The sequence below is a fragment of the Sorex fumeus genome, unplaced genomic scaffold (assembly GCF_029834395.1).
Source record: "Sorex fumeus unplaced genomic scaffold, SorFum_2.1 ptg000020l, whole genome shotgun sequence".
Lineage (NCBI taxonomy): Eukaryota > Metazoa > Chordata > Mammalia > Eulipotyphla > Soricidae > Sorex > Sorex fumeus.
In genome coordinates, this window is record NW_026606077.1 from 4,666,895 (window position 1) to 4,686,134 (window position 19,240).

The window sequence follows — 19,240 nt, forward strand, 5'->3', positions numbered from 1 at the left end:
GGCTTAATGATGTGATGCTTACTGGACTTAGTATTGCTGGTATTATATATGCATTTTTTTAAAGTGTGTGTATCTGGGGAGATAGGGGTTAAAGCACTTACCTTGCATATAACTGATCAATCTCCAGTCTGCATATGGTCTCCTGAGCACCCACTACAATAGAAGTATCATGGGTAGGGGCTTATCTGCATGTGGCTTACTCAAGTTCAATCTCTAGCACCTCATAAGATCCCCTGAGCATCTCTGGGTGTGGCTCAAAAACTTTTGAGGAGGCAGGATATTCATTGAACTGTTAACAGGGAATTATTTGAGATTGTTACTAAGGGAAAATGTCAACATTTTTTGTTACTTTTTTAAAAAATTTATTTATTGAATCACTGTGAGAACAGTTACAAAGCTTTCAGGTTTACCTCTTGGTCATACAGTGATCAAACATCCATCCCTTCACCAGTGCATATTTCCCACCTCCGAGAACCCCAGTAGACCCACCATCCTACCCCTCGGGCCCTGCCTGTGAGGCAGATGGTTTCCACTTAACACTCTACTTTGATTACATTCATTATTTCGACAAATGTGCACCATTATTATTTGGAATTTTCACCCAACAATCAGACCTGCCGAAAAGGCATCATGAAATAATTTGTTTTCTAATGCTGGTTATGGAGAGCATATGATCTTGAATTTCTGATATTTTACTAATTAAGTCTGAAGGGATTTCTGCCAAAAACCGCATAGTTCCGAGGTTGGTTTGTGTGCCCCTGTGTCCATGGCCATACCAGAGAGCCGCTCTTGGGGGGAGGGAGAGCAACTCGTGGTCTCAGCGGGGTGGGAAGGACTTGCCGGTTATCCCTCCCTCCCCCCTCATCCCATGAGGCCACATTGCCCCATCACTGCCGACTCATACCTGGCTGTCCAGTAGGGTCTGAGGCGGCAGCCACTGCACAGAGGGGGTGGGGGTGGGGGTGGGGGTGGGGGTGAGGGGTGGGAGGCAGAACAGACAGACACCTTTTTCCTCCCTGCGGGGGGGGGGGGGGGGATGGAGGGGAGGGCGGTGGGCGGTGACTGGTGCGCGGTGACTGGTGCGCATGACACCGTACCTTAATGCATAGTCCATTCACATTTCTGCCAAAAGCTGCTGGGCTCCTAATTAGGTCTGTGTGACCTTGGGTCCATGGCTGTGCCGGAGAGCCGCTCACGGGGCTTGCTACATATTTTAGTAATGTTTGTGTTATTGAAAAGTTGTAGACATCATAGTGAAAACTGGGAAGATTAAAATTTTAAAAAGGCTTAGACTATATGGCTTATTATTGTGCTATCAATTGAAAGTATGATCTGTACACTGCATTTACCCCTTACCCCCCCTTTTTTTGGGAATAGAATGCTCAGTGTTTACATGGAGATATCGCACAATCTCAACGAGAAATCACGCTGAAAGGCTTCAGAGAAGGTAGTTTTAAAGTTTTGGTGGCAACAAATGTAGCTGCTCGTGGCTTGGACATTCCTGAGGTCGATCTGGTGATTCAGAGTGCTCCTCCACAGGTAGGGAATGAGAACTGGTTTGGGGAGAGTAAAGGAAGCGATATAATCGCTGTTTTATTTATAGAATAAATAAAGCAGCACTGTAGCACCGTCCTCCCGTTGTTCATCAGTTTGCTCAAGCAGACACCACTAACGTCTCTGTTGAGAGACTGGTTACTGTTTCTGGCATATGGAATACTCCACGGGGAGCTTGCTAGGCTCTGCCATGTAGGCGGGATACTCTCGGTAGCTTGCTGGGCTCTCTGAGAGGGACGGAGGAATCGAACCCGGGTGGAGCCGAGTGCAAGGCAGACGCCCTACCCGCTGTGCTATTGCTCCAGCCCAGTAAATAAAGTAGCAGTTATGTAGATGCTTTGGATGTTGAAAATAAGTCATCTTTTCCTCCTCTTCGCCATTATTTTGTTAGTGTGGTGTTAAAAATTTCCTTTCTTCTTTTTAGGATGTTGAGTCCTATATTCATCGCTCCGGACGCACAGGCAGAGCTGGCCGGACAGGGATTTGCGTATGTTTTTATCAGCCACGAGAAAGAGGTCAACTAAGATACGTGGAACAAAAAGCAGTAAGTAAAGTTAAATTATTTCAAACTCGCTATCTAAAGAGCTCCTTAGGAAAGAGCTCTTTTTATTTTTATTCATACAAATAGATTTTTATTTTCTCAGTTTAAGCTGCATTTGGATATAAAGCATGTGGAGAGCTAAATTTATATTAGTTGTGAGGTTTTGTTTTAATACAGAAGAACCAATATACTCATTTTTCTCTTGAATTTCTTCCCTGATACTAAAATCAGAATTGTGTTGTGATTTTAACACCTCTTTAGGGGCCGGAGCGATAGTACAGTGGGTAGGGCGTTTGCTAGATTTTTTTGAGTGATGATACAGTAGTCATCACATTTTATTGAGTGATTATACAGTAGAAATTCACATTCTTGTAATTCCAATTTTTTGGTTTTTCTTTCCATGTGTTTTTATATTATTTGTAACAGAAGATGAGGTATTAAGGGAGAAGTTGATATGTAAAGAGTATTTTTTTCTTTGAATCCACTTTGTTTTGCAAGAGAAATGCAGGGGCAATTAAACTTTTTTAAAAACTTTTTGTAATTTGTAATTGGTGATTGATTAGGAAAAAAATCTTTTTGATCCCTTAGAGCTTGGCAATTAAAACCAAGAAATGGAAATTCAAAAAACTATTAATATAGGAATTAATTACAAAGACTTCCATTTTTCTTTAATGTAATTCTTTCATTTTCAGGGAATTACTTTTAAACGTGTAGGTGTTCCTTCTACAATGGATTTAGTTAAATCTAAAAGCATGGATGCCATCAGGTATGCTTTCTGACCTTGCTGAATGATTTTTTCTTTTGTATGAGGCTGTTCGTCTATAAGCTCTCCTAGTACAAATACCAAAAAATTTAATCACCAGTTTACCAGCAGATATTTAGTTATATTAAAATGTGTAACCTTACTATACTGTGTTTTCCCATTTATTCTTTTTAATTTTTTCTCTTTATGTTGACCAAGAAAATTTACTATTTTTAAACCATAGGTCTCTGGCTTCTGTTTCTTATGCTGCTGTTGATTTTTTCCGACCATCAGCTCAGAGACTGATTGAAGAGAAAGGGGCGGTGGATGCACTGGCCGCAGCATTAGCCCACATCTCTGGCGCATCAAGTTTCGAACCACGATCTTTGATTACCTCTGATAAGGTAGAAATCTGAGGAAAAATGTAAAATTGAGGAGAGAAAAGTGGGAAATCTTCATTTGCCCAGTGCTTTGTGTTAATTAGTACCTGTTCTTCATTTTGTAAGTTGCCATGGAACCATGCAGATTGAGAAATAGATTGCAGTTAACGGAGTGCATACAAAGTAAGGATTGTCTGTGTATGCCCCATCCAGCAGCAGTGCTCAGAGGTTTCTACTAGCTTTGTGCTTGGTGATCACTCCAGGTGAAGGAAGTTGTGGAGGCTAATCCTGGATCTGTCTCTTTGGTGCAGACCCAGGCCTTTTTGCATGGAAGAAGTTTGCTCTGCTACTGAGCAACATCTCTGGACCGTTTTCATTTTTCACTTATTTTTGTTGGAACATGGGTTGATTGAGTGCAAGGTAAATTGCTTTACTTGCTGCTATCACTCTGGCCCCTGGCAAGATTTTTAAAATTTTGATGTACATTCAGCAGTGCTCAGGGCTTATTCCTTTCTCTCTGCTCAGGGGTCACTCCTGGGAAGGCTAGGGGTAGGGATGCGATAGGCAGACCATACCATATGGAGTACCAGGTTGACTCAATGCAAGGTAAGCATCCTACTCACTGTACCATTTCTCTAGCTCCTGCAAGAATTTTTTTAGGGGACCAGAGAGGATGAGAAGACATCTGCCTTATATGTAGTCAAAATTGATTTAAATCTCCAGCACCTCATATGATCCCCAAGCACTACCAGGAGTGCCCCCTTAACGCAGAGTCTAGAATAAGCCTGACCAACACCATGTGTGGCCCAAAACCCTCTCAAAAAATAAAGTGTTGCTTCGTTTAGGTGTTAGCTGCATCACATCAGAAGGTATATTGTTCCGGTACTAGTAATGCCTAGTTGGATCACTGACAGGTAGAAACTGACATGTTTTTATCATAAAGGTATATTTTACTTAAGTAATTTGTTTAGTAATCTGTTTGGTTATATACTTAAGCTCTGAGTATTTTTCTTTTCTTGTGTTTTTTATTCTTTTGCTTTTTGGGTCGCACCCAGCAATGCACAGGGGTTAGTCATGGCTCATGCGCTCAGGAATTACTCCTGGCAGTGCTCGGGGGACCATATGGGATGCTGGGAATCTAACCCGGGATACCTCTGATAAGGTAGAAATCTGAGAAAAAATGTAAAAATGTGACCCGGGTCGGCTACATGCAAGGCAAATGCCCTACCCGCCATGTTATCACTCCAGCCCCGTTAATTTTATTTTTGTAAAGTTGTTCGCAATAATTTATTATATTCAGTATTACTTTTTTTTTTTTAATTAGTGAAACACCATGAGGTACAGTTGTAGATTTACACATTTTTGTGCTTGGGTTTCAGATCGTGTACTCATCCCTCCACCAGTGCCCATTTTCCACTACCATGGATCCCAATATCCCTCCCACCCCTATCCCCCCATCTCACCCTGTCTCTGTGGCAGGGCACTCCCCTTTGTTCTCTCTCTCCTTTTGAGTGTTGTGGTCTGCAAAAGAGGCATTGAGTGGCAAACATGTTCAGTCCATAGTCTACTTTCGATATGCATCTCCCCTCCTGGGAGGATCCTCCAAACACCCTTTATTTGGTGCTCCCTTCTCTCTCTGAGCTGCCCTTTCCCCTAGAATGCTCGGCTGGCCGCTAAGCCATGGAGTAATCCTCCTGGTACTGATCTCGGCTATTCTTGGGTGTTAGTCTTCTATTTTGTTACTTTGTGTTCCCCAGATGAATGCAATCTTTCTATGTCTCTCCCTCTCTTTCTGACTCATTTTGCTTAGCATGATACTTTCCATGTAGTACCACTTGAATGTAAATTTCATGACTTCATCTTTTCTAACAGCTACATAGTACTCCATTGTGTAGATGTACCAAAGTTTCTTTAACCAGTCATTTGTTCTTGGGCATTCAGGTTTCTTCCAGTTTCTGGCTATTGTAAAGAGTGCTGCAATGAACAAACAAGTGCAGATGTCACTTCGACTACACATTTTTGCCTCTCTGGGGTATATTCCCAGGAGTGGTATCGCTGGGTCAAATGGGAGCTCAATTTCTAATTTTTTGAGAAACGTCCATACTGTTTTCCAAAAGGGCTGAACTAGTCGACATTCCCACCAGCAGTGAAGGAGTGTCCCTTTCTCGCCACATCCACGCCAGCATCGGTTGCTTTTGTTCTTTTGAATGTGGGCCAGTCTCTGAGGTGTGAGATGGTATCTCATTGTGGTTTTGATCTGCATCTCCCTGATGATTAATGATGTAGAGCATTTTCTCATGTGCTTTTTTGCCATTCAGATTTCTTCTTTGAGAAAGTTTCTGTTCATTTCATTGCCCCATTTTTGGATGGGGTTGGATGTTTTCTTCTTGTGGAGTTTAACCAGTATTTTGTATATCCTTGATATCAACCCCTTGTCAGATATGTATTCGGCCAATATCCTTTCCCATTCTGTAGACTGTCTTTGTATTTTGGTCACTGTTTCTTTTGAGGTGCAGAAGCTTCTTAGTTTAAGATAGTCCCATTTGTCTGTCTCTGTTTTCACTTGCTCGGCCAGTGGCGTGGCATCTTTGAAGATCCCAGTAGCGTCAATGCCATGGAGGGTTTTGCCGACTTTGTCTTCACACATTCAGTGTTTCAGCACCAATCCCACCACCATTTCACCTTCCCACCACCATTATTTCAAATTTTCCTTCCACCAGCCAAGCCTGCCCCAAAGGCAGATGTAAATAATTTATTTTGTATTGCTTGTTATGAATGACCGACTAAAAATGACCCGAAAGGGTTTCCTTAAAGGAAAGTATGTGAAAGTTGTTGTATCTCACCTTGGAGCCATTAAGTGCCTGTATAAGTGGTCACTGGCGTGTTGTTGCATGTTATAGGTTGAATCTTCATCAACATCGGTTACCTTCTACCTTATACCCCATCAAATGTCATGTACTACTCTTGGTATATCAGTGGCATGAAGTATGAGATGATGTGTACGCGCTCCAGGAATTCTAAAATTTTAAATAGCGTGCTAGAGCTGGAGGTAAATTTTTATTGTTTTTTTGTTTGTTTGTTTTTAACTTTTGGGTTACACCCGGCAATGCACAGGGGTTACTCCTGGCTTTGCACTCAGGAATTACTCCTGGCAGTGCTGGGTGGACCATATGGGATGCTGGGAATCGAACCCAGGTCGGCCGCGTTCAAGGTACTATCGCTCCGGCCCCTGAAGTAAATTTTTTTTTTTTCCTTTTTGGGTGATACCTGGCAATGCACAAGCAACTCTAGCCCTTGGAGTAAAATTTTTAACTGGATGATGATTTTGGGGTCCCAGGCTTTTAGTTGAATTCTAAAGACTGATTTAAGCCATATGAAACTTTTCTTTAAAAAAAATACACAAATATTTTAAATATATTTATAAATGCACATATATATAGTACTGGCATTGAACCCGGGGCTTCACAAATGCGAGGCCTTAATTCTGAGTCACATCCCCAGCACTTAAATAATACTTTTTAAAATTTGTTTGATAGCGCCACACCTGGAGGTTTTTAAGGGCTGCTCCTGACTTGATGCTCGGGGCTGCTCCTATTGGTACTCAGGGGATCATCAGTGCTAAGGATTGAATCTGCGGTTCACACATGCAAAGAATACACTCCAGCCTTTTGGGCCATCTTCCTGGTTCCTAACAATACTGTCGTATGGTTTTGGGAGTACATCCACTGAGATATATCCCTGACCTTAAATAATACTTCTTCTTTTTAATATTAAAGAGGTTTTCAGATATCATGAGTAAACAATACTTTATTTATTTTAATTGAATCGCCATGAGATAGATCATCACAAAGCTATTCATTATTGGATTTCAGTCATACAATTTCCACCATCCATCCCTCCAGCAGTGAAAATTTTCCACTCCCAATGTCCCCGGTTTCCCTGTTATCCTCCCAACCTCCCCCTCAACCCACCTAACTTTATGGAGGCACTTTTCTTCTTTCTCTCTCTCCTTTTGTGCATTATGGTTTGCAATACAGGTACTAAGAGGTCATTTTGTTTGTTCAGGGCGTTAAGTATTCTTATCAGGAAAGCACAGCTGGAGTAACTTTTTTTAACTGGTGGCGGCTTTGGGGTGTAGAAATGACTGCTGGGGCTTCCGGAAGTACATACAGGGAGGTGGTAGCTTATCCTGACTCCAAGAAAGCCTGCAGATTTCAGTCACAAAACCCCATATCCAAATTTTCAGCAGTTGAATATCTTGGTTAGGTCCATCCTGAGATGGTGGAGTCCAGCTGGGATCATGGTGGCATTTTTTAATTGTAGAAGATGGCTGCCGGGGCTCTCTTTGGGCAGTCCAGGCTTACCTGCTTCCCTCCAGTCGACTCTGGTCTGTTTACCCTTTTGTGGGTTCGAGATTAGCTGTGGCTTTCGATCTCTTTCGAGATTTATTTATGGGTCTCTGAAGCAAGGCCGATCGATGAGCTGGAGGTGGTTTGTTGGATGTGGCTCCCACATACCCAGCTCTTTTCTCAGGAAACTTTGTCTCTAGTTCTTGGAGTCTGGCCAGAGGTACAGGTCATTTTGGAGTATCAAAATGGTAGCCTGAAGGCACCTTCAGGTTGCTGGTAGTACCCTGTTCCCTGGGCCGCAGAGGCAGCAGCAGCAGTGGCGCCGGCAGGAACCATGATCAGGGCCAGGGCTGCTGCTGTTCAAGTCCCTGGCACTCTGTGCAGGTTGCAGTCCCAGCCCAGCAGAGCCTGACCGACCAGATGGCTCACGGCCCCCTCCTGGGTCTCCACACAGGTGGCGCTCAGGGAGGTTTTTCTCCGTAATATGCTTCAGGTGGTATGGACTGGTCTGAGGAAGAAATGGTGGCGGGGCTGCCTCACAGGTGGTTTTGGGTACCCATGGTGAGAACCCAGGACACCCCCCAACTTCGGGACCGTGCTCTGTGGTGGTGCCAAGTTGGACACGAAGAGCTCTGTTAAGACACATTAAATCTCTGCTGCAGTCTGTTGCACCGTAGCACTTTCCTCCCGTTGTTCATCGATTTGCTCAAGTGGGCCCAGTAACGTCTCTATCGTGAGACTTGTTACTGTGCTTGGCATATCGAATACGTCACGGGGAGCTTGCCAGGTTCTGCCGTGCGGGCGAGATACTCTCGGTAGCTTGCTGGGCTCTCCGAGAGGGGCAGAGGAACCGAGCCTGGCTCGGCCTGGCCGGCCGTGCGCAAAGCAAGTGCCCTACCGCTGTGCTATCAGTACTTTATTTATTTTATGCTGCTGCAATCTATAGCATCCAAAACTGGTGACTCCACCGAAATAGAGGAACAGACATAGATTGCATTCATCTGGGGAACATAAAGTAACAAAATAGGAGACCCAAGAAAAGCTTAGATAAGTACCAGGAGGTTTACTCCATGGTTTGGCGGGTAGCCGCACACGCTAGGGAAAAAAGCAGCTCAGATAGAGAAGGGAGCACCAAATAAAGGGTGTTGGGAGGATCCTCCCAGGATGGGAGATCCGTGCTGAGAGTGGACTGTGGAACGAACATGATTGCCACTCAATGCCTCTCTTGCAAACCACAGGACCCAAAAGAAGAGAGAGAGAACAAGGGGGAATGCCCCGCCACAGAGGCAGGGTGGGATGGGGAGGATGGGGAGTGGGAGGGATACTGGGATCAGTGGTGGTGGAGAATGGGCACTGGTGGAGGGATGGGTACTCGATTATTGTATAACTGAAACCCACACTTAATCACTTAATCACTTAACTTCCCGTTAGTCGTCGATTTGCTCGAGCGGGCACCAGTAACGTCTCCATTTGTCCCTGTCGCGTGCTAATGTAGCCCAATGGCATCTCTTCGCTCCGGGAACATGAAGGGCCTCAAACCGATCGTTCATGAACGATCATGAACTGAAACCCAAGCACAAAAATTTGTAAGTCTACAACTGGACCTCTTGGTTTGTCACTAATAAAAATTAAAAAAAAAAAACCAAAAAAAAACCTGGTGACTCCATCCACTGGCAGCTGTTGCTTTAATGGCGCTCTCCCTGAGACAGAATATCCCGGGGGCACCCCATTCACTTACGCAGAAATTTTATGACCCCAGGCTATTCAGAGCATTGAAAGCTGCCAACTAGAATCCCTAAATACTCCATAAGAAAATGTTAAGAGGGGCTGCAATGATAATATAGCGGGTAGGGCATTTGCCTTGCACGCAGCCTACCTGCTGGGTTCGGTCCCCAACATCCCATATAGGTCCCCTGAGCACTGCCAGGAGTAATTTCTGAGTGCAGAGCCAGGAGTAACCCCTGAGCATCACCAGGTGTGACCCTCCCCCCCAAAAAAAGCAAAATAAAGCAAATGTCAAGAGGCTGTAAAGAGTTCAATAGGCTGAGCATATGCTTTGCATATGTGAGGCCCAGGTTCAAATCTTGACACAATATGGTCCCCTGAGCACTGCTGGGAGCAGCCCTGAAGCACTGAGTGAGAAGTAGTCCCTGACCACAGCTGGTGTGAACCCAAATCAAATGAAATAGCAAAATATGTTGAGGAAGGGCCCTGGACTCATCGGGTGTGCTGACTCCCACCACAGTAAAAATAAGTGTAAAGAGATACTTTTTTCTTTTTTTGGCCACATCAGTGGAGCTCAGGGCTTATTCCTGGCGGAACACAGGGAACTGTATGGGACACTGGGGATTGAACTGAGGTTGGTCATGTGCAGGGGAAGCACCTATCTGCTGTACTATTGATCTGGCATGCTATTATTCTTCAATGTGCTCATTGCTCTCTGAAATCCTATTCCTTTGCTTGTTTGTTTGCTGCCTGTCATCCTTCAGTTGTCTCCACACTCATGCTCTGCAGTGTAATTTCCATGAGAAAGGACACTTTAGTGCTGAGAGATTTTACAGAATGAATATTATTTAGGTACTATTTATACAAGGGGCTGGAGCAATAGCAGTGGGTAGGGCGTTTGCCCTGCATGAGGCTGACCGACCAACCTGGTTTCGATTCCTCCGCCCCTCTCGGAGCGCCCGGCAAGCTACCGAGAATATCTAACCCGCGCGGCAAAGCCTAGCAAGCTCCCCGTGACGTATTGGATATGCCAGACATAGTAACAACAAGTCTCCCGATGGAGGTGTTACTGGGCCCGCTCGAGCAAATCGATGAACGATGGGAGGACAGTGCTCAGTGCATTCTTACAAGAATTTAATAGATTTATGTCCTTTCTTTCCTTGACAGGCTAACTTGAGCTCCATTGGTGTTGCTTAATTCCCTGCTATAATGTTTTTTTTCTCTGATGATCTAGTTTGCGTAATTCTCTGTCCAAGCAAGATGGTCAGAACTAAACATGGTCCTTAGAGCAAGAATTTCTATAGTTCTTATAGTAAGAACTGTTCATAAAATAATGTTATTTTCATTCTAGATACATTCACCTTCCGTTAATAGAACTTTCAAACCAGTTAATATTTTGGTGATTGTGTTAAACTGCTGACTCCATCGGTTTGGGATTCGCTCACGAAAGCTGTAGAGTCGTAATCTGTTCTGTTTTTGCTGCTACACATACACATATTGTGACTTTTATTCTTTAAGGGATTTGTGACCATGACTTTGGAAAGCCAGGATGAAATACAGGACGTCAGCTGTGCTTGGAAAGAACTTAACAGGAAGCTGAGTAGCGGTGCTGTGTCCCACATTACCAGGATGTGCCTCCTGAAAGGAAACATGGTGGGTTTCTCTAGACGGGAAGGCTCACACAGAGGGAATCTCGTAGATCGATGTACTGCTGTAGACGCGTTTAAAGATGAAGATATGTTTCCCCATACTCGAAGCCAAGCTTCTCTTTGCTGTAGTTTGTTTCTGGTTTTCAGTTTAGGGACTTCATTAAACAAGCCCTTCTGCTAGAAAGCTGTACATCATTCTGTATAGTTTGCTTACCTAAGACCAACCTTTTGAGTTCTTTTGTGTCTACCTTTGATAAATACATGTCATCATTAACATCTCTGAAATTTAGAAACCACGCTACTGGTTTTTACCTGGCCTGCTTTTAGTTATTAATGAGGACAGTGAGGTGAATTAAAAAGGAGAGATAAATATATATGAGAAACTTTTCATATATATATATACAGATATATATATATATGAAATGGGAACCCTAAAACTCTCATCTTGATTAACTGAATTTTTCATATGGCTATGAGAATATTTGTGTAACTTTACTACATAGGGTTTTTTTTTGTTTTTGTTTTTGTGGGAGATGAACCACACCTGATGGTGCTCAGGGCTTAGTCCTGGTTCTGTGTGCATTGATCCCTCCTGGCAGCGCTCAGGGGACCATATGTTTGGGATCTGCTACAGTTGAGGCAAATGCTTTACACCTGTACTATGTGGCCCTTACATGAGTTCAGTCTCACTTAGAATTTATCAACTCATTTTTTGGGAAATAATCATCTCTCAATTTTCATGTTTCCTTTATTTTTATTTATTTATTTTTGCTTTTTGGGTCACACCCGGCGATGCACAGGGGTTACTCCTGGCTCTACACTCGGGAATTACTCCTGGCGGTGTTCGGGGGACCATATGGGATGCTGGGAATCGAACCCGGGTCGGCTGCATGCAAGGCAAACGCCCTACCTGCTGTGATGTCAGTCCAGCCCCTCATGTTTCCTTTAAACATTTGTGGCAAGTGTGAGAAGTATACATTCAGAAAAATGTAAAGGAGAGGGAAAACATAACAGATACTTATTTAATTTTTTTTTGGTTACACTCAGCAATGCTCAGGCCTTCCCCTGGCAGTGTTTGGGGGACCATATGTGATACCAGGGATTGAATCCTGGCCTGGTCATTGCCTGGTCAGCTGCTTGCAAGGAATGTTTCCTAATTCCTGTACTACAGTTTTTGGTCCCGATAACTGATTTTTAAACCAAATTATTTTTATTGAATTGTTGTTTTATTTTGGGGCCATACCTGGTGGTGCTCAGGGTTTACTCTTGGCTCTGTGCTGAGGAATCACTCCTTGTGGGCTCAGGGGACATACGGGGTGCTGGGGGTCAGACTTAGGTTGACCGTGTGCAATCAAGTGCCTTCCCCACTATATTATCACTCCAGCCCCATATTCTTACTAATTGTTAAATTAACTTTCAGTTTATTGGCAACTAAGACCAAAGAGGAAGAGACCATCTAAGACCAACTAAGACCATCTTGGAAGAGAAACTTTATATACTAAAATTTTGTTTTCTTGGGGGTTTGGGGTGATTTGAGCCACGTCTAGCATTGTTCCCGTTACTCACAGTTTTTGTGCAGAGTTTGCTTCCTGTGATTCTCGGGATGCTGTAGTGCTGGGGATTGAATCAGGATCGGCTTCATCTAAACAAGGACTTCCACCCCTTGTACTACCTCTCCAACACATATACTAAAATTTTCAAAAAATTTTGAAAGAGATCGTTTTAAAAGGGACATGGGACATTATAGTACATTGGATACTTTCTAAGGAATCCTCTGCATTGTTAGTACAATTTTGTGTGTGGGGGGGGCAGGGGTGATCATACTTGAGAGTTCTCCAGGTACTGTAAGGTGCCAGGGGTCAAACCTAGGCTTCTGCATGTTAAAGCATACTGCTAGGCTCCTTGAGCCATTTCCCAGGCCCAAGTAGTAGTAGGTTCTTCTTAACTAGTGTATTTAGTTAATTTTGAGATTTAGGAAACACAGGAAGCAGCCATTTTGTGTTATCCATTATTACATATTAGCTGTTGAACTACGTATTAACTATTGAAATCATTGGGCATGCCTAATCTTTTATTAATATGAGATTACCAGCAATTATCAGCAAATTGGAAAGATTCACTCATGCATCTGAATAAAAATGTTTTTATTTTACTTTTAGGGTGTTTGCTTTGATGTTCCCACAACTGAGTCAGAAAAGTTACAGGTATTTAAAATTTTTTATCTGTTACATATTCTCTAAATGAGGGATTAAAAATAAAAACATAGTCACAATATATCCTGCCTAACTGAATGAAAAATTTCTTTTTATGAAGGGAGGACATGGGGAAGTGGGTTCCAGCTGTGCTCAGAATTTACTCCTGGTTCTGTACTCAGGGGCCATAGAAATGTTCGGTTGGACCCTGGGGACCAAAAGGGTTGTTGGGGATGCAAGCAAGGCAAGTGCCTTATACCTTCTTTTATTTTTTTGGCCCCTGGAAAATTCTTCAAAATATAGTCTCTTTTGTAATTTGAAACATTTTAAAATTATGAATGATTTTTAACAAAAATAGATTTGTCTAATGAAGTTTTATGTAGCCTTGATACACCTTTAACAGTTATCAGCTGTGGCCAGTTTTATTTCATACCTGTTTTCAAACACAGGTTCCCTCTTCTCCTGTAATTTTTTCCCCCCCTTTTCCTTTTGGGGTACATCTGGCAATGGAGGGGAGGGAGGGAGTTACTCCAGGCTAGTGTTCTTGGGTCATTCCTGGTGATGCTTAGTGGACCAGAGTGTCGGGGATCAGACCAAGTGCCTTCTGCTTGTGCTTTTGTGTAGTAGAGCATATGCAAAAACAAGTGCCCTGCCATTCAGTCACATCTTCCACTCTCACTAAGCCACATCACTCTCCTTTCGCTGTCTGTCACTGTCCTCCGTTGTACATCGATTTGCTTGAGCGGGCCCAGTTACGTCTCCGTCGTGAGACTTGTTGTTACTGTGTTTGGCATATTGAATATGTCACTTAGCTTGCCAGGCTTTGCTGTGCGGGCGAGATACTCTCGGTAGCTTGCCGGGCTCTCCAAGAGGGGCGGAGGAATCGAACCTGGGTCAGCCAGGTCAGCCGTGTGCAAGGCAAACGCCCTACCCGCTGTGCTATCACTCCAACCCAACTCTTTTGTATTCTTTTTTTTTTTTTCTTTTTGGGTCCCACACAGTGATACATAGAGGTTACTCCTGGCTCATGTACTCAGGAATTACTCCTGGCAGTGTTTGGGGACCACATGGGATGCTGGGAATCGAAACTGGGTCGGCCACATGCAAGGCAAATGCCCTACCCACTGTGCTATCGCTCCAGCCCCTCTCCTGTATTTTTTTTTTTTAAAGTGAGACATCATGAGGTACAGTTGCAGACTTACACATTTTGGTGCTTGGGTTTCAGTTATACAATGATTGAGTACCCATCCCTACACCAGTGCCCATTTCCCACCACCACGGATCCCATTACCCCTCCCACTCCCCATCCCCTCCATCCCACCCTGCCTCTGTGGCAGGGCATTCCCTTTTGTTCTCTCTCTCTTATTGGGTGTTGTGGTTTGCAAAAGAGGCATTGAGTATCAATCATGTTTGATCTATAGTCTATTTTCCGCATACTTCTCCCATCCTGGGAGGATCCTCCCAACACCTTTATTTGGTGTTCCCTTCTTTATCTGAGCTCCCTTTTCTCTAGTCTGTGTGGTTGGCCTCCAAGCCATGGAGTAAAATTCCTGGTACTAATCTCGACCATTCTTGGGTGTTAGTCTCCTATTTTGTTACTTTATGTTCCCCAGATGAATGCAATCTTTCTATGTCTATCCCTTTCTTTCTGAATCATTTTGCTTAACATGATACTTTCCATGTAGTACGACTTGTATGTAAATTTCGTGTCTTTTCTAACAGCTACATAGTACTCCATTGTGTAAATGTACCAAAGTTTCTTTAACCAGTCATCTGTTCTCGGGCACTCAGGTTTTTTCCAGATTCTGGCTATTGTAAAGAGTGCTGCATCCTGTATTCTTAAATGTTAAGCATTGTTATTTTATTGTAAACATTTATATGTATATAGTTTGATTTTTGAGCCACACCTGGTAATGCTTGGGGCTTACTTCTGATTCTGTGCTCAGGAATTGCTCCTGGCAGAGTTTGGGGAACCATAAGGGTATCAGGGATTTAAATTGGGTTGACTGTGTGCAAGGCAAGTGCCTTACCTGCTGTACTATATCTCCTACCCCAGTTACTCTATTTTTAAAATCTTTTCAAAAATGAATATATAGCTCAAAATATGTCAGCTATGTCAGTTGTGCCGTTACTTAATTTTAATGATTCTGTATTACTTGGCTATTAAAAAAAGTAACTGAAATAAAAATTGCTCTCCTTTCCTTCCTGTTTTGGGGTTTTTTTTTGTTTGTTTTGGGCCACACCTGGTGATGCTCAGAGATTACTCCTGGCTCTGTATTTTGAATCACTCCTGGCATTGCTTAGGTGGCCATATGGAATGTCAGGGATCCAACCTGGTCAGCCATGCGCAAGGCAATGTCCTACCTACTGTTGTTCCAGCCCTGAGACAAGTTTTCAATCATCGGCTTTTCCCTTTCTGCTTCTGTCAGTATGCCTGCTAAAAACAATGCAATATTTATAACCAACAACTTCTTTTGTTTTTAAGAGGCCAGTATTCTTTCAGAATGTGTTGGTTGACTGTGAATTTAAAGTTTCAAAATGGCCTGGGAGTTTCTCCTTAGCATTAAATATGTCTGGGGGCGCTGGGCCAGTAGTGCAGCAGGCAGGGTGTTTGCCTTCCACATGGCTGACCTGGGTTCAGTCTCCATCATTCCATATGGTCCCAAGCACGGCCAGGGGTAACCCGAGTACTGCTGGGTTTGCACCCAAACCAAAATAAACTAAAAAATGTGTCTTTTTTTTTGGCTTTCAGTTTTTCATACGCTTTGTTTTTGGGTCGGTCTTGGCAGTGCTCAGGCCTTATTCCTGAGTCTGCACTCAGGGATCAATTCCTGGTGGTCTTGGGAAACAAGTGAGGTGCCGGGGATCAAACATGGCTTGCCTGTGCTAGGCAAACGCCCTGTTCTCTGAACTACGACTCCGATCCCCATTGTTCCATACACTTTAAATTTATCGGATAGATGGCTTTTTAAGTCTGATTTGTAATGGATAATAGTCTCCTATACTCGAGTGCTTGCATGTGGTTTGTATTTTATATTTATATTAATTTTGTAAATTCTGCCCAACAGGCAGAGTGGCATGATTCAGACTGGATACTATCAGTGCCAGCCAAATTACCTGAAATTGAAGAATATTATGACGGAAACGTATCTTCTAATTCCAGACAGAGAAGTGGCTGGTCAGGTGGCCGTTCTGGCCGGTCTGGCCGGTCAGGTGGTCGATCCAGTGGCCGGTCTGGTAGACAGAGTCGACAGGGGAGTCGGTCAGGAAGTCGACAAGATGGAAGAAGACGAAGTGGGAACAGAAATCGATCAAGAAGTGGGGGCCACAAACGAAGTTTTGACTGAGTATTTGATAGTTAATTTACCAGTGTGAGCTTGCCTATTTCTGCCTAATCATGTACATTATACACCAAAAATTAGGTCATCATAGTTGAGGTATGTGTCTGCTATTCGCAAAGAAGTTGGTCATATTTTTTTAAAAAGTATTTCACAAGAATGGTTGTAAACAGATCTACTTATCCAGTTATACCTTTGAATAAAAAAAAATGCCTTTTATTGTCTCTTTTTACTATGTGTTAAGAATTTTCTCGGTTTACTATTATTTTCATCTAGGGGGTAGAGTTTGGGGCCACAACGGGTAGTGCTCAGGGGTTACTCCTGGCTCTGCACTCACTCCTGGTAGTGCTTGGGGGACCATATGGGATGCTGGGGATCAAACTGGGGACTACTGCAAGTGCCTTACATGTCTTACTATCTCTAGATGGACCTTTTTGGGCAGCCAATGAAGGGTTTCAGGAAATAGAGTGGAAACGATAAGGTAAATGCCTCTAGGGGAGAGGATGGATTTATTTTATCTTATTTTTTTTTTGCTTTTTTCACACTTGGAGATGCTCAGGGGTTACTCCTGGCTCTGCACTGAGCAATTACTCATGGAAATGCTCGGGGGACTATCTGGGATGCTGGAAATCAGACCCGCGTTGGCCACATGCAAGGCAATTGCCATAACCCACTGTACGATCACTCCAGCCCCCAGGAGTACACTTTTATAGGTTGACTTCTTTACTGACTGTGGAGGAGTAAGGAATGAACGTGGGACAGATCCGGACAAGTTTGTTTTTCATATGCTCTGGAAGGAGGAGGCGCAGACCAAAATCCTCTCCCAGTTCTCAACTTTGGGTGGTATTTTTCACTTAGCTTTTGGGTGGTATTTGTCACTTGCTCCTTGATGAGCACAGTTCCTTCATGGCTTCACCTTTTTGTGTCGGGCTATACCGGTGCGCTGTTCCTTGCTTTGTGCTTTGCTGTGATTCCTGGTGATGCTCAAAGGATCATATATGGTGCTGGGAATCTAACCAGGGTCAGCTGCATATAAATCAAGCACCTTGCCATGGTCTTTCTCCCATCCACATTGTTTCTTTTTTGTATATTTTGGGGATAGTATGTTATAATGACATTTTATTCTCAAAATTTGTGTTTTTGGGTATTTTTGCAGGGATTTAATCCAGGTCTCAGGCATTTAAGGCATATATTTTACCAATCATATCCCCAACCTCTAGGACTTTACAGAAATGTTTTACTACTGAGCTACCCCCGCAGGCTATTAGTAGTTTGGTGGTTGTGTTTGTTTTCATTGGCTTACCCAGTAGTGCTTAGGTGCTACTCCTATGCTCAGAGGAGCTCTCAGTGCTGCTGGGAATCAAAGAGGGAAACTTCTGCAAGCCCTTTGAGCTATTTTCCTGGATCCTAAAAGTAGACTTTAAAAACCATAATCTTGGTGTGGGGATGAGGTTCAACAGGAGAGCGCTTGCCTTGCATGTGTGAAGCTCCAGGTTCAATTTCTGGTACCTACAAAACAACCCCATGTATTTTTCTGCAGGACAGGGCACATCCAGCAGTGCTTAGGGAATACTCCTGGCTTAGTGGCTAAGGGTCGCTCTTTGTGGTACTATGGATAAAACTCAGGCTTACTGCCTGCAGATGTTACACCCGTGCCCACTAAGTTATCTCTGTCCATGTCCATTCTTTAAATTTCTTTTTAAGATTAGTAATATCCATTGTTGAAAATGTGAAAAAATTGTGAAGCAAATGGAAGGGGGGGACAAAACTACCCAGAATCTTAGCATTAGTCTTGAAAAAACAATATTCAAGTAGAACCTCACTTTCTTATTAGACCCATTTCTTCTATTAATTTCATACAGATGACTAAATCTAGAGCAGCAGTTTGGTCACTTTTGAATCAAAAAGGATCTTTTAAACATGTTTCCTTTTGGAAATTTGAGCCTGTGCCCATGTGCGGATATGCTACCAAGAAATTCCAGTGCTGTATATATAGTGATAATTTTTGATTTATTAGTAACTTTCTTTAAACATTTAGTGATAAGAAACATGTCCCCGTATCATACTGACAGCAACATCACATAGGGCAATATCCTGTCATCTTCTGTGGTTTTATCAAGCAGACTGTAGCTGCTTTGAGGCAAGGACAGGGCCTTTGAAATAAACTAGACGACTGCAGTCATGTTTGCTCCACTTCACATTTACTAGCAGAGTGGTTTTGTTTTTTTTGGCTGACACTCAGAGGTGCTCACTTGCTACTCCCAGCCCTGAGCTCTAGGGGTCCCTTTTGGCAGTGCTTGGTGGGTAAACCATTCCATGCTGGGGACTGGTCCCTGGCCTCTTGCATACAAAGTGTGTACTCCACAATTCCTTTGAGCTATCTCTCCGATAACTGCCTTTCTGCCTGGGCATATAAAGCAAATTTATTTCAAGGAATTCCTACACCCCATATGACATTTTATGATCGATTAGCATCTTGTGACTATTTGTACCAGGCACTGTCTTGATATGAACAAGGGTGTCAAGTATTGGCATAAATTAAGGTACTGTGCATATTTACATAAACATCTGGTGGTGGTGATGAGAGTGGGGCATTGGGCCACATCCAGTGGTACTTGGGTTACTCTAGGCTCTGCACTCAGGAACCACTCCTGGTGGTACTCCAGACCTTATGGAATACCAGAGATAGAACCTGGGCCAGCCACGTGCAAGGCAGACACCCTTACCCACAGTACTATTGTTACAGCTCCCGGTGTATATCAAAAATGGT

The 19,240-nt window shown here is 43.3% G+C and overlaps 1 protein-coding gene across 2 annotated transcripts in view; it reads left to right on the top strand.

Annotated features, from left to right (window-relative positions):
- The window catches only part of DDX50 (DExD-box helicase 50), a 38,462-nt gene extending 21,760 nt beyond the window's left edge, over window positions 1–16,702 (top strand). Inside the window, exons 9-15 of one of the 2 annotated variants that reach the window (XM_056113395.1) lie at window positions 1,378–1,539; window positions 1,979–2,098; window positions 2,788–2,861; window positions 3,082–3,241; window positions 10,810–10,944; window positions 13,100–13,144; window positions 16,201–16,702. In XM_056113395.1, coding sequence (XP_055969370.1) covers window positions 1,378–1,539; window positions 1,979–2,098; window positions 2,788–2,861; window positions 3,082–3,241; window positions 10,810–10,944; window positions 13,100–13,144; window positions 16,201–16,479 — 975 coding nt within the window. In that variant the 3' untranslated portion in view covers window positions 16,480–16,702. Of the gene's footprint in view, window positions 1–1,377; window positions 1,540–1,978; window positions 2,099–2,787; window positions 2,862–3,081; window positions 3,242–10,809; window positions 10,945–13,099; window positions 13,145–16,200 lie in introns of those variants that run through there. The other variant, XM_056113396.1, reaches the window with a different exon arrangement.
- Window positions 16,703–19,240: the final 2,538 nt, after the last annotated feature.